This window comes from Erpetoichthys calabaricus, chromosome 12, assembly GCF_900747795.2.
Source record: "Erpetoichthys calabaricus chromosome 12, fErpCal1.3, whole genome shotgun sequence".
Taxonomy (NCBI): domain Eukaryota; kingdom Metazoa; phylum Chordata; class Cladistia; order Polypteriformes; family Polypteridae; genus Erpetoichthys; species Erpetoichthys calabaricus.
In genome coordinates, this window is record NC_041405.2 from 18,534,845 (window position 1) to 18,547,726 (window position 12,882).

Consider the following 12,882-nt stretch of genomic DNA (forward strand, 5'->3'; position numbering starts at 1 on the left):
AGAAGCTGTTCTAACATTTGTTTCATTTTTCAAAATGACACAAGTATTAACTTCATATTATTTCTTTTTACAGGGACAGAAACCTGGCCTCCACTTAGTTTCTGCCACTGCACCTACAACTGTATTCTCATTTTCAGCTCCACCCAATTTGCAGCCATTCTTTTTAAATAGCAAGAATCAGACACCTGCTAGAAGTCAGGGACCAGGAGAAACGGTATCTAGCCTTGCAGTCAGCACCCAGGAGGTAGGTGAACACAAGTTAATATAAAAGCATTCTACATTTTGAGTGACTAGTACATAAAGTGAACCCAGATTCCAACAGCTTTGAGGCTGCAATAGTAGCTGTTTTTCCCTTCATATATATTGTGTATGTAAAATTAATTTAATTATATGTAAAATAATTTGCTAAAAATTTAATAACATCTAGACTGTGAAATGCAGGGCACACCAGCGGCATTTATGAAAACAAAACCTGAGCATTTATCGGCAAGAACAGTTTTAACTCATACAGATCATATGAGCCAAGCAGAGAAATATGATTTATTTATTGATGTGTTACAGTACATTCCCTAAAGTGTGTCACTCTTTTTCTTTCTAATGTATTATTACTAATTTTCCAATTATAAGCCAATTTTCCTCCATCATTTCTGATGTTATCTTACCCTTGGTTACATGTGGCTGACAGATAAGGACACCACAAGCACATTTAGATATTTTGATATTTTAATTATTATGTCATTTTATTATCATCATTTAACATTTTCTCATTTGCCATAGGCAATTAATTTGCTTGTTAACCTATATGTGCCTTGTTATACATTACTAATGTTTCACATTTTTTTGTGAATGTGTTTGTTTGCCTTTTTTTTATTAAATCCTCTTGTTATCCATTTAATATCATGTCTTGTTCATAATGGCTAATTCACTTTTATTTTAATGTATATCTTCAGAAGACTGTAATCAGTGCTTCTTTGCGGTAATTTAAAATGAATGTTTCCAATAGCCTTACACTACAAGATACAAGCCTTGAGTGAACTAAATATTACAATAAATCATTCTAAGTAATTACTCATTCACTATTTTTTCACAATGAATAATACATAAAAAAGGAAGGTTTTCCTTCCTGAAGATTTTTGGGTGTATCTTATGGACTTTAGCCTGCCAATCACCTTTAAATTTTCCTGTCATGTACCTTTGTATTGCAGTTGACTTTTTTTGTGATTTCCTCTCATATTATAAGTATACATATCAAGTACAACTACGAGGGACATTTAAAAAGTTTCTGCACTTTTATATTTCCATTGGAAACGGTGAAGGCGGGAGGAGTACAGATTGGTCGTATCTGAAAGTGTCATGTGACTAGTTCTATCTGGCAAGCCGGCTGCCCTTGCAGTTTATTATAAGAGTTGTCACCCTGTGGTGAAGATGGCTGTGAAACCTATAAATTACACTGAAGAGGAACAGCCTTCTGTCATATGCTTTTTGTGGGCAGAAGGTGTGCGAGGAACACAAATTCGTCTCTTCATGATCAGTTTGGGGATAAAGTTCTCTCTCATAGAGTCGTCTATGAGTGGATTGAAATGTTTGAAAATGGGCGTAGTAGTGTGACAGATGCTGAGCACTCCAGACATCTAGCTACAGCCACGACCAGATTTTGATATGATGATGATATGAAAGCAGCATTGAATCAGTGGCTATGCGCTCAACCAAAAACATTTTTTGCTGATGGCATTAAAAAGTTGGTATGACGCTGGGAAAATTGCATCGCAAAGAAAGGTGACTGTGTAGAAACCTGATGTAATTTGTTTTTGAAATTCTTCATAAATAGAGTTAAAAAAAGTGCGGATGCTTTTGGAATGTCCCTTATACTACAGTAGGAACATCTGTGGAGATCTTAAAGTAGTGACACTGCTTCTAGGAATGCACATTGGATACACCAAATGCACCGATTGGGACAGCCTTGCTAAAGAGTCTCATTACATTAAAAAAAGAACTGACCGTTCCGTACACATTCTAGGGCAGAAACGTGTAGCACATTAAGCACTTGTCGACCCCACAAAGAAATATTTTCCTCCTCTTCATATAAAACTTGGACTTACGAAAAATTTTGTAAAAGTGATTACAACAAAGGTAAAGAAATTCAATATTTAAGTCAGATCATCAGCAAGACATTTTTAGTCCAATCAAACTAATGTAGCTGCGATAGACTCTGCCACCCCCAAACGACCCTGTTTTCATCACTAAGTGGGTTAGAAAATGGCTGACTGACATTGGATTTTTCAACTTTTTTCTTTGCACATTTTATATTTCAATTTGAAATACTTGGAATTTGTTGCATAAAATTTATTTTAATGTCTAATTATTTGGTGACGCTCTGTTAAGGTTTTGAGTTTAAATTTATGATGCTAGCATATTGTATTTGTCTTTTGCTCCTGTAGACTACTTGAACTTTAAAAGATTTTTGAACTCATTGTTATGGAATAGCTTACTATTAAGAACCTTAGTATGGACAGTTTGCAGATGGATTAAACATCTTTTATTCTTGTTGTTTATAAACATTCTATAGTGGGCACCCTCCAAAACTCTCTTATTGAAGCATTTTTGACAATCACCTACTATATGTTGAGACACAGTAACCAGTGTGAAGAGCTAAGCAGTCCTTTGATCTTTGCTTTTCATTTGCCTGGTTATTTCCTTCCACATTATTTTCCTGTGCAGATCATAGTGCATGATGTATGTCTATGATGCATTTTCAACCAACAACAAGTATATACAGTGCATCCAGAAAGTTTTCACAGCGCATCACTTTTTCCACATTTTGTTATGTTACAGCCTTATTCCAAAATGGATTCAATTCATTTTTTTCCTCAGAATTCTACACACAACACCCCATAATGACAACGTGAAAAAAGTTTACTTGAGATTTTTGCAAATTTATTAAAAATAAAAAAATTGAGAAAGCACATGTACATAAGTATTCACAGCCTTTGCCATGAAGCTCAAAATTGAGCTCAGGTGCATCCTGTTTCCCCTGATCATCCTTGAGATGTTTCTGCAGCTTAATTGGAGTCCACCTGTGATAAATTCAGTTGACTGGACATGATTTGGAAAGGCACACACCTGTCTATGTAAGGTCCCACTGTTGACAGTTCATGTCAGAGCACAAACCAAGCATGAAGTCAAAGGAATTGTCTGTAGACCTCCGAGACTGGATTGTCTCAAGGTACAAATCTGGGGAAGGTTACAGAAAAATTTCTGCTTCTTTGAAGGTCCCAATGAGCACAGTGGCCTCCATCATCTGTAAGTGGAAGAAGTTCGAAACCACCAGGATTCTTCCAAGAGCTGGCCAGCCATCTAAACTGAGCGATCGGGGGAGAAGGGCCTTAGTCAGGGACGTGACCAAGAACCCGATGGTCACTCTTTCAGAGCTCCGGAGGTTCTCTGTGGAGAGAGGAGTACCTTCCAGAAGGACATCCATCTCTGCAGCAATCCACCAATCAGGCCTGTATGGTAGAGTGGCCAGACGGAAGCCACTCCTTAGTAAAAGGCACATGGCAGCCCGCCTTGAGTTTGCCAAAAGACACCTGAATGACTCTCAGACCATGAGAAAGAAAATTCGCTGGTCTGATGAGACAAAGATTGAACTCTTTGGTGTGAATGCCAGGCACCGCTCATCACCAGGCCAATACCATCCCAACAGTGAAGCATGGTGGTGGCAGCATCATGTTGTGGGGATGTTTTTCAGCGGCAGGGACTGGGAGACTAGTCAGGATAAAGGGAAAGATGACTGCAGCAATGTACAGAGACATCCTGGATGAAAACCTGCTCCAGAGCGCTCTTGACCTCAGACTGGGATGACGGTTCATCTTTCAGCAGGACAACGACCCTAAGCACATAGCCAAGCTATCAAAGGAGTGGCTTCAGGACAACTCTGTGAATGTCCTTGAGTGGCCCAGCCAGAGCCCAGACTTGAATCCGATTGAACATCTCTGGAGAGATCTTAAAATGGCTGTGCACCGACGCTTCCCATTCATCCTGATGGAGCTTGAGGTATGCTGCAAAGAGGAATGGGCGAAACTGGCCTAGGATAGGTGTGCCAAGCTTGTGGCATCATATTCAAAAAGACTTGAGGCTGTAATTGCTGCCAAAGGTGCATCGACAAAGTATTGAGCAAAGGCTGTGAATACTTAGGTACATGGGATTTCTCAGTTTTTTTTTATTTTTAATAAATTTGCAAAAACCTCAAACTTTTTTCACGTCATCATTATGGGGTGTTGTGTGTAGAATTCTAAGGAAAAAAATTTAATCCATTTTGGAATAAGGCTGTCACATAACAAAATGTGGAAAAAGTGATGCGCTTTGAATACTTTCCGGTTGCACTGTATGTGTGTGTGTGTATATACAGTATGTATTTATGTATATGTATTCATAGTCTGTGTAAAGTATAAATGTATATATATATATAATGAGAACCAATCATACTTTTAGAAGTATACTTTTAAGTATAAACAACATAAGACTAATAGATTTGAGTTTCACTCTTTCTCAGCCTCAGCCAGAGTCCCCTGCCAAAGCGCAGAGCAACCAAATACAGCCTGCAGTACCCCGGACTTCATCCCCACCAGAAGGTCTAGCCAAAGAGCCACCTCATTACACGGAAACAGTGAAACACAACACTGAGCAACGTGCTAGGGTGAGTAAACCCAGATTTTGAGATAAATGATTGTATTGGATTAACAGCACTTTCTAGTTTGCTCAGTTACTGACTGTCTGAGATAGATGTAGAATGTAATTATGTACTGGGTGCACAGGATATTTTTTAAGCCGGAAAACACATTGGCAAATTAACTGTCTCATGACTATTAATTTAGCCTTTAATGTACTGTAAATTATAACAAATATTATGTATAATTGGCACTGTACAATTTCTGTTGTTATCATATATTCACTGTGGGAACGCTCCTTATCTAATCTAAGACCCTACAGGAAGGCTGAGGGCCACTTCGGAGGGAGTATGCTTTAGCTGTTTCTCAGGACACTCATGATTTTGATTGGTTGATTATTAACTCATTTTATGGCTTTAAAGATAGGACATCAAGCTTTACAATTCTTTAAAGATGATTATATGCTGAGAAATCAGCTCTTTAAATCAGTTACCCTGCCAGTTGCTCATTTACATTGAAGTCATTGAGCTAATTTGTATCTTGTTTTTAGGCATTTTTGAAACATTTTTTGCTTTTCTAAACTACATCCTTTTTAGCCTTATATAGTCTTTACTGTTTTAGTTCTTCTAATATCAATACTTTTTCATATTTTTAGTTCAGTAGTGTTAAACTTTGTTTTTGACTTGTTACACAGCAGCAGTGTTTTCGTTCAATTCAGATGTAAAAATACCAAAAATTAATTATTGAAAAAAATAAGACAAAACAATACATAAACAACACTTGGTATTATTTTTTGTTACTTTACCAACAATCCCCTACAATTTTTCATACAGATTTTTACAAATTACTAAATAGCTGAGTCTTCAATTCACAAAGCATGCATATTTTTATATATGGGGCTAGTTAACAAAAAACACACATAGACACAACCCTAAGATGAATTTAGTGTGTTAGTAATAAATAGATGGATAAAGTGTTTGTCCAGAAACATTGTTCATTTTTTAAGGAACTTCAGGAATCAGTCTTTGAATAAAGAAATATGGAGGTGGCAATAAGAACAAGGTGACATAGATAGACAGATACTTTATTAATCCCAAGGGGAAATTCACATACTCCAGCATCAGCATACTGATAAAGAAAATATTAAATTAAAGAGTGATAACAATGCAGGTATACAGACAGACAATAACTTTGTATAATGTTAACGTTTACCCCCCAAATGGTGGAATTGAAGAGTTGCATAGTTTGGGGGGTGGAACGATCTCCTCAGTCTGTCAGTGGAGCAGGAAAGTGACAGCAGTCTGTCGCTGAAGCTGCTCCTCTGTCTGGAGATGATACTGTTTAGTGGATGCAGTGGATTCTCCATGATTGACAGGAGCCTGCTCAGCGCCCGTCGCTCTGCCACGGATGTGAAACTGTCCAGCTCCATGCCTACAATAGAGCCTGCCTTCCTCACCAGTTTGTCCAGACGTGAGGCGTCCCTCTTCTTTATGCTGCCTCCCCAGCACACCACCGCGTAGAAGAGGGCGCACACCACAACCATCTGATAGAACATCTGCAGCATCTTATTGCAGATGTTGAAGGACGCCAGTCTTCTAAGGAAGTAATTTATATACATAAATCACCACATAAATTACCATTGATGAAACTAAGGATAAAGTAAAAATGTTATGTGATTAAACATATTGGGTCGGTTGCAGTGTACATGAGAGAGCACCATACTAGCAGCGGATGAAAACCAGACTGAGTAGTACAGTACTAAGAGGAGACAATCCTCAGGCGTTAAGTGCTGTTGCACAAGGTCAGTACCAGCTTTAACTAATCTGCAGCTAGCCATGTTTTTGATTCATGTTTCTCCACTGTTTGCTCGGTTGACTGTAAGATTGCCCATTGACAGCAGTGTGCCGGCAATTAACACCTTGCTCTGTCTTGGTTAACAAATTGCAGCTACACAATCCTCGTGTTTTAAGTGGACAAAGCACTGGGAAAATGGCAGCATTTTTCTCTTTCAGCGGTACCTTACCCTCGTTGATGCAACGCATGTAGGCAGTTACTCCTACATTAAGCTGAATTATTATCAATAATGTACCAGTGACTGCTCACTTAAATCTCAAAGGAAGATTCCCTTGGCTTGTTTTATTTTTATGTGCAATGTTCATAGGGTATAAATATATGTGTGAGACATCCTGGAGCCTGTGGGGGTCTTAATCTTGTGTTGCCGTAACTCATTTTCCAATTTCATTGACAATGAAAAAGTGTTGATACTTGCCATTCATGATGTGCACAGCTTTTCCTAATAATTATAAAATCATATAAAATACCCAGTCAGAAATGGGAGAGTATTTGTAAAGAATGTATCATCGCAGCACAAACTTCACAGTAGAGCACAAGACCTGTATAACACATACGATCAGAGGTCTAATGTTAGATCTGGACTACACTCAGAAGGAATATTGCATTAAAGAAGCTAGCAGCATCTTTCAATCCATACATTTCAAATTGGCAACTGAGAGACTTCTTAATTAGGGACATAGACTCTGTGACTTTTTACTGAAGATCAATGGTTAAATGTATTTTGATCGATATTTTTCTATTTTTTTTATATTGCGCAATATAAATATTTTCTTGTATTGCTTGTCTTTATCTGTGGCAATGAATTAAATATAATTCAGTATCACTGTATACTTCAGTTCTAATATAAATGTAAAATATGTTTCCTGTATTTTTTTAATGGCATATTAAGTGCTTTTACACGTCAGTAACACACTGTCTGATGTGTAAAAAATTATTTTGCAACATTACCCACCATACTAAGCTCGTTAAACCTGCTTGCAAAGTGGTCTAAGTTAAGACGCAATTTTGTTCCCTGTCCTCGACTCCCAGAAGCACCTTGTCAGTGCAGCTAGTCTTAATCCTGATCCACTGCTTGGTCGGCAGCTCTGGGTCACACCGAGTCACCCCAAAGTTAGTCTTGTTACCATAAGTACAAACCAAGACCAGATAAACACGGGATCATCCCGAGCTCATAGCACACTGCAGCTGACCCCTTATGTTTAAGCCGATGCTTGTGTCTACAAATTAATGCAGATGCTCTGTTATACTATTGTACAGAGAACTGCATTTTAGATCATAATTGGTTTCTGTCATACTTCACTGCTGTTATGTATGGGGTACTATTTCATGATCTGCAATAATTTAAATATCAGAATATTCTTTTCTATACATTTTATAATCCTGATAGCTGTACTGTAGTGATAATCATGTATTTAAGTTTCTTGCACTATTTTTATTTCTTACTGATTTTTGCTGCAATAGCTTATTAAAAAATCAATTAAAAATATTTATTAATAGCCACACATACCGTAAATATATTATTGATAGACCACAATATTATATGTCTGGCAGGTTAGGCTATATTTTTAAGTTCCGCCATAATTCTACACATGTACTCAGCCCTATTTCTGTTTTTTTTTTTCTTCTTCTTCTTCATTTTTCTAGGAAAATGCGCCTTCCAGTCAGCATATGGATGACCTTTTTGATGTGCTGATTGAAAGTGGAGGTAAGGTCTTATTTGGTTTCAAATTGGCACTAGTTATAAACAGTGACAACATTTACAAAGTTAAAAGTCCTTCTGTGAACTGTGAAATAACAAAAAAGGTTATGCTATGTCACTTCTTGCATGTGTTTTTAAGTCTTCATTGTGCTCATTTACAAAGGCAGAGGAGCAATCTTCCATCCATCAATCATCCAACCCGCTATATCCTAACTACAGGGTCACGGGGGTCTGCTGGAGCCAATCCCAGCTAACACAGGGTGCAAGGCAGGAAACAAACCCCGGGCAGGGCGCCAGCCCACCGCAGGGAGCAATCGTTCATCCCATATATATACACACACACATGCATGTGGGAAGACAGCAAATTTTTTATCGGGCAATTCCTGTAAACTCCTTGAGGGTCTCTTTATTACTTAGTAAGAAATGGAGCAGTGTCAGGTAGAGGGATAAATCAGGAGAGGCCTCTAATCATTAGGTGTACCAATTTAAAGTGCAGAGTTAATTACACAGACACCAGCGAGATCTTGGTCAACCTATGATTAGATTATTAAAGTTTACATAATTTTATTTTTTCCATCCTTGGATTACATAGGGATTCTTCAAAAATGGCACCTGTGAGTGATGACGTATTTTCTCTCAGCATGTCTGTGTGAATGCAATTCTTTCTTTAAGGGGACTAATGATTTTATAGAATAATTATATAAGTAAGTAAGCTGCCTTGGATTAAAAAAAAAATATGTTACTCTACTTGCAGTTAACTATTGAAACATTAATTCCTTAAAGGTTTGGAGTTTGAATTATATATTATATCTGCACACAAGATAAAACATTTATTGGAATACCAAAGTTACTTAGTGGCAAAGTTTTATGCATCTGTTGCAGGGCTTACATAGAACGAGCCTGCTATGACGACTAGAACCCTGATTAGGCTCAACATTGTAAAGTGGGTCCGTTCCGCATTTCTGTTCACATCTCAAGGGCTTACAGCTTGTGTGGGGAGCACCACGTGAGTGAAGAGATCCTGGTTATAGGTTGGAAAATTCAGTTATTGTAAAATTGAAAAACATAGTTATACTGAGTAGTTGATTTAGAATACTGAAGAAAAACACACAGGTAGCAAAATATTAGTATTACATTCTTAAACCCGCTTAGTCCAGATCAGTGTTTCCAGAGACTGGATTGTACTCTGGCAGTAATGGTTGGAAGGCAGGAGACAACCCTGGACAGGCTGCTGGCCTGTCGCAGAGCCATCATATTGGTCTAGCACATCAGAAGCAATCTTGACATTGGACCTGATTTCTTTGCACGTTTTTACTACATTATCTCACACAGTACCAATATGGTGGATGATTTTTATTGATGCCTTTCATTATAATATTCAGACTTACTAAGTGCACACTTTGTCCTTTCTACCCCGACAATCCCCCACCTCCTAAGCTGGGCCGTGCCCTGACACATTTGCTGTGAACTTGATAGACAGGTAATGCAATCATCTGAGGTTTTTCTGCTTGCACTGTAATATCAGAGCAAGCGAATGTTATGATTTGAATTTATTTTTAATTTATTTCTTTTTTGGTCTAAGCTCCTCCTTTTGGGGCTCTGATACATACAGAATTCAATTTTGTAACATATAAATTATTGAAATTGTATAAACTGGTTGATTAGTGCCAAATATTTAAGTTTTTATTGTGTAAAACCATAGTCTTACTTAATCCTGATCCTCTACCTGTAACATGCTTACATTATTCTTTTTTTTTTTCCACCCCAGAAATTTCTGCAGATTTTAGAGATGATGGTAATTCCACACTCTCATCCTGTATGATGCCACAGAAGCCCAGCACACCACCGCCGACGTCCTTTCCAAACACCAAGGCTTCACCTTCAGACTCTCATGCTAAAAGTCTCCCTTCCTCTCCACATCTTGTACCACCACCTTCTGTGTCTCCTTTGCCACACTCAATGTCCCTGGACCCCGGAGGAAATGTGGAAGGTGGAATTGCAAGTGGTTTTGGAGGTAGCGAGCACCTTGAAGACTTTTTGGAACGCACCACTGGTGTACCCTTACTTTGCGTGCCAAATGATGGCAATGAGGCCCTCTCGCTTATTGACGATTTGAATAATGATCTTCTTGGCACTTCTAGCATCCTTGACCATCCACCCTCACCCATGGACACCTCTGAATTACAGTTTTTGGTTACCAGTGATCCCGTTGCCAGTGAACCTTCAGGAGTATATTTGCTTCCCTCAACCAGCTTGGCATTAGACATGACTGACCCCAACTTGGACAACATGGATTGGCTGGATTTGACAATGGGTGCTAATATGGCTGGAAGCCCTGGGATGAACCCCCTCAGCACACAAACGCCCTCTAGTGTTTTTTCCACTGATTTCTTGGACAGCCAGGATCTGCACCTGCACTGGGATTCTTGCTTATAATGCGCCCTTTCTGGTGTCTGAGAGATGTTTTGTGGACTGCAAGCTGGACATCTTTGTCAGACTGATCCACCTGGTGTACTCTAAGAACACATCATCCCACAAGCTAATTAAGGAGTTGCACTCGAGTCTATGCCTGTTGTGGCAACTTGTGGGCTTCAGAGAGCAATTGGAACTCATTGATATAACAAACTTCACCAAACTGATCTCTTTCAATCAGAATATGGGAAGGGAAACATGGCAACTTATTTCAAGAGGCCAACTGTTTGATTTAGTTTTCTTCAAGTACAGATGTTGAATGTAGCCCCACAAATATGCTATTATGTTTATGACCCATACACATTTATTTTCACAAACTCACTTTTTTAAAAAAAATATGCAGATATTTTACCAGTTATGTGTAAATAGTCATGTAATTTACTGGAGGATATTCCCCTGATGCTAGAGGTGAGTTGTTCTTCAGAGTTTAAAAAAAAAAAAAAAAAAATGGACCTTGGGCTTTGGTTACTATTTAGTACAACAGCACCCAGTCTGGGGGAAAGTACAGAGTACATGTTTTACATTTTAGGTTGTAAATTCTTGATAAAATAATTAAACCCTCCTCCACTTTTCTGCAGATTGTTGGCTTACCTGTTGCTCCGCTCCCACACACAGTGCTTTGCTTGCCTGCCATTTCTTGCACCTCAGATAGGATGGCCCACATTTGAAAGGGAAAAGCTATTCTGTACGGTGAATTTTTTTTGTACCCACAGGATTATTTCATTGTATTTTTAGAATAAAAATCAAGCAACCATTTAAGTAGATATATTTTTCTCATAATTTTTATTGTTTTTAATTTAAAAAAAAAACAAAAAAAAACACTATTCTGGAGAACCTGCATGATTTATCGTATATGTGGGATGAAGGGTTTTTAGAAGCCCCTACTTCATATTTTCACTTCGTAGTTTCATCAAGTTGGCCAATTCTTTGTAGTTTGTTTTTTGTTTTTGGACACTTGTCACCATTAAATACTCTGACTCTGTTGTTGTTGGAAAAGCGAACATCAGATTTTGGGTTGTAGCATCTTTGCCAAATTCAAGTCGTCTAATTCCAAGATAAAGTAAGGGAAGCGTAATCATCTGTGTATTTTTTTTTTCATGATTACTATGGAAATAAATCAAACAACGCAAAAGAACATTTTAATCACAAAGTATGAATTTGCCAAGTTCCCAGACCAGTCTTCAAAGTGCCACTTTTTTTAAGGGGGGGTGGAAGGAATACATGGGTGTAGGGGTTTGTGGCTGGTAGTCTGCGTGTCACCATTCTGGTCATGTAGTTTTAGATGAGATTTTACATTAGTTTGTGATAGTTGAATTTTATCAATGATGTTTTAATCATTTTTAAGAAAAAAGTACCTTTTGTTAGGTCTTGAGCAGCAGTTGCTTAAGAAACAGTTTGTTATACCTTAAGCAAGTCCATAAACTAGCAGCAGAACACTTGAGAGATAATTATATTTTTACATAATGCTTTATTACATTGACTTTACATTTATCTTTCTTGTTTTCTTTTAAAATATACATCTTTTGGCATAGCCACCAGTAGACAGCCATTTGCATGTCTCTCTGCTATATGAGAAATGGGGTAGAGGAAGACTTCTCCAAGCCAATCTGCCCATACTGCAGTGCGGGCACGTTGATTATTTCTCCGCTAAGTCATATTTCTTTATAATAAAATGACAGAAAGCCTCAAAGCACTAGGGAGGGGGCGAGAATGCTGTCAAAAGTATCCTGAAAACTGCCATACAGCATTTAAATGGTGCACTTTTTTTATATCTAGAAGTTAAAGCAGATTAAATGTTTTAATTATACAATGAAAGTGCACTATAAGCAGGTCTTCCATTGGAAGTGCACGTTTCCAGTTTTGAATAGGCAGAGAAATCAAAGCTGTGGCACTCTGATCTCCTAGAACACTATGTAAGCTCAGGGACTTGCTGGCTTATGATCTGCGAGCTTAGCTACTTATTAGACATCCCAGTATACAATGTCGGCAGTCCTTGAAAGTCCCGATGCTGCTGTGGTGGCACCATTCCAGCTGGTCCTTTTGAGGAAGATCGTTCCTTATACAGAAAGCAGACGGCTGGGTTTCAAGGGAAAAAAAAAAAAACAACTGTAAAATGTGATTGAGTTTTTTAAGTCACCACTAGGTATACACAAGACAGGGATAAGATCATCATCTTACAGCTCATTTTGTTCT

The 12,882-nt window shown here is 38.1% G+C and overlaps 1 protein-coding gene across 6 annotated transcripts in view; it reads left to right on the forward strand.

Moving 5' to 3' along the window:
• LOC114662950 (myocardin-related transcription factor A-like) overlaps positions 1 to 11,013 on the forward strand; it is a 147,584-nt gene extending 136,571 nt beyond the window's left edge. For all 6 annotated transcript variants that reach the window (XM_028816694.2, XM_028816695.2, XM_051934420.1 and 3 more), the window contains 4 exons: positions 74 to 244; positions 4,550 to 4,693; positions 8,163 to 8,223; positions 9,986 to 11,013. In XM_028816694.2, the coding sequence (XP_028672527.1) occupies positions 74 to 244; positions 4,550 to 4,693; positions 8,163 to 8,223; positions 9,986 to 10,653 (1,044 nt within the window). In that variant the 3' untranslated portion in view covers positions 10,654 to 11,013. The remainder of the gene's footprint in view (positions 1 to 73; positions 245 to 4,549; positions 4,694 to 8,162; positions 8,224 to 9,985) is intronic.
• The last annotated feature ends 1,869 nt before the right edge of the window (positions 11,014 to 12,882 follow it).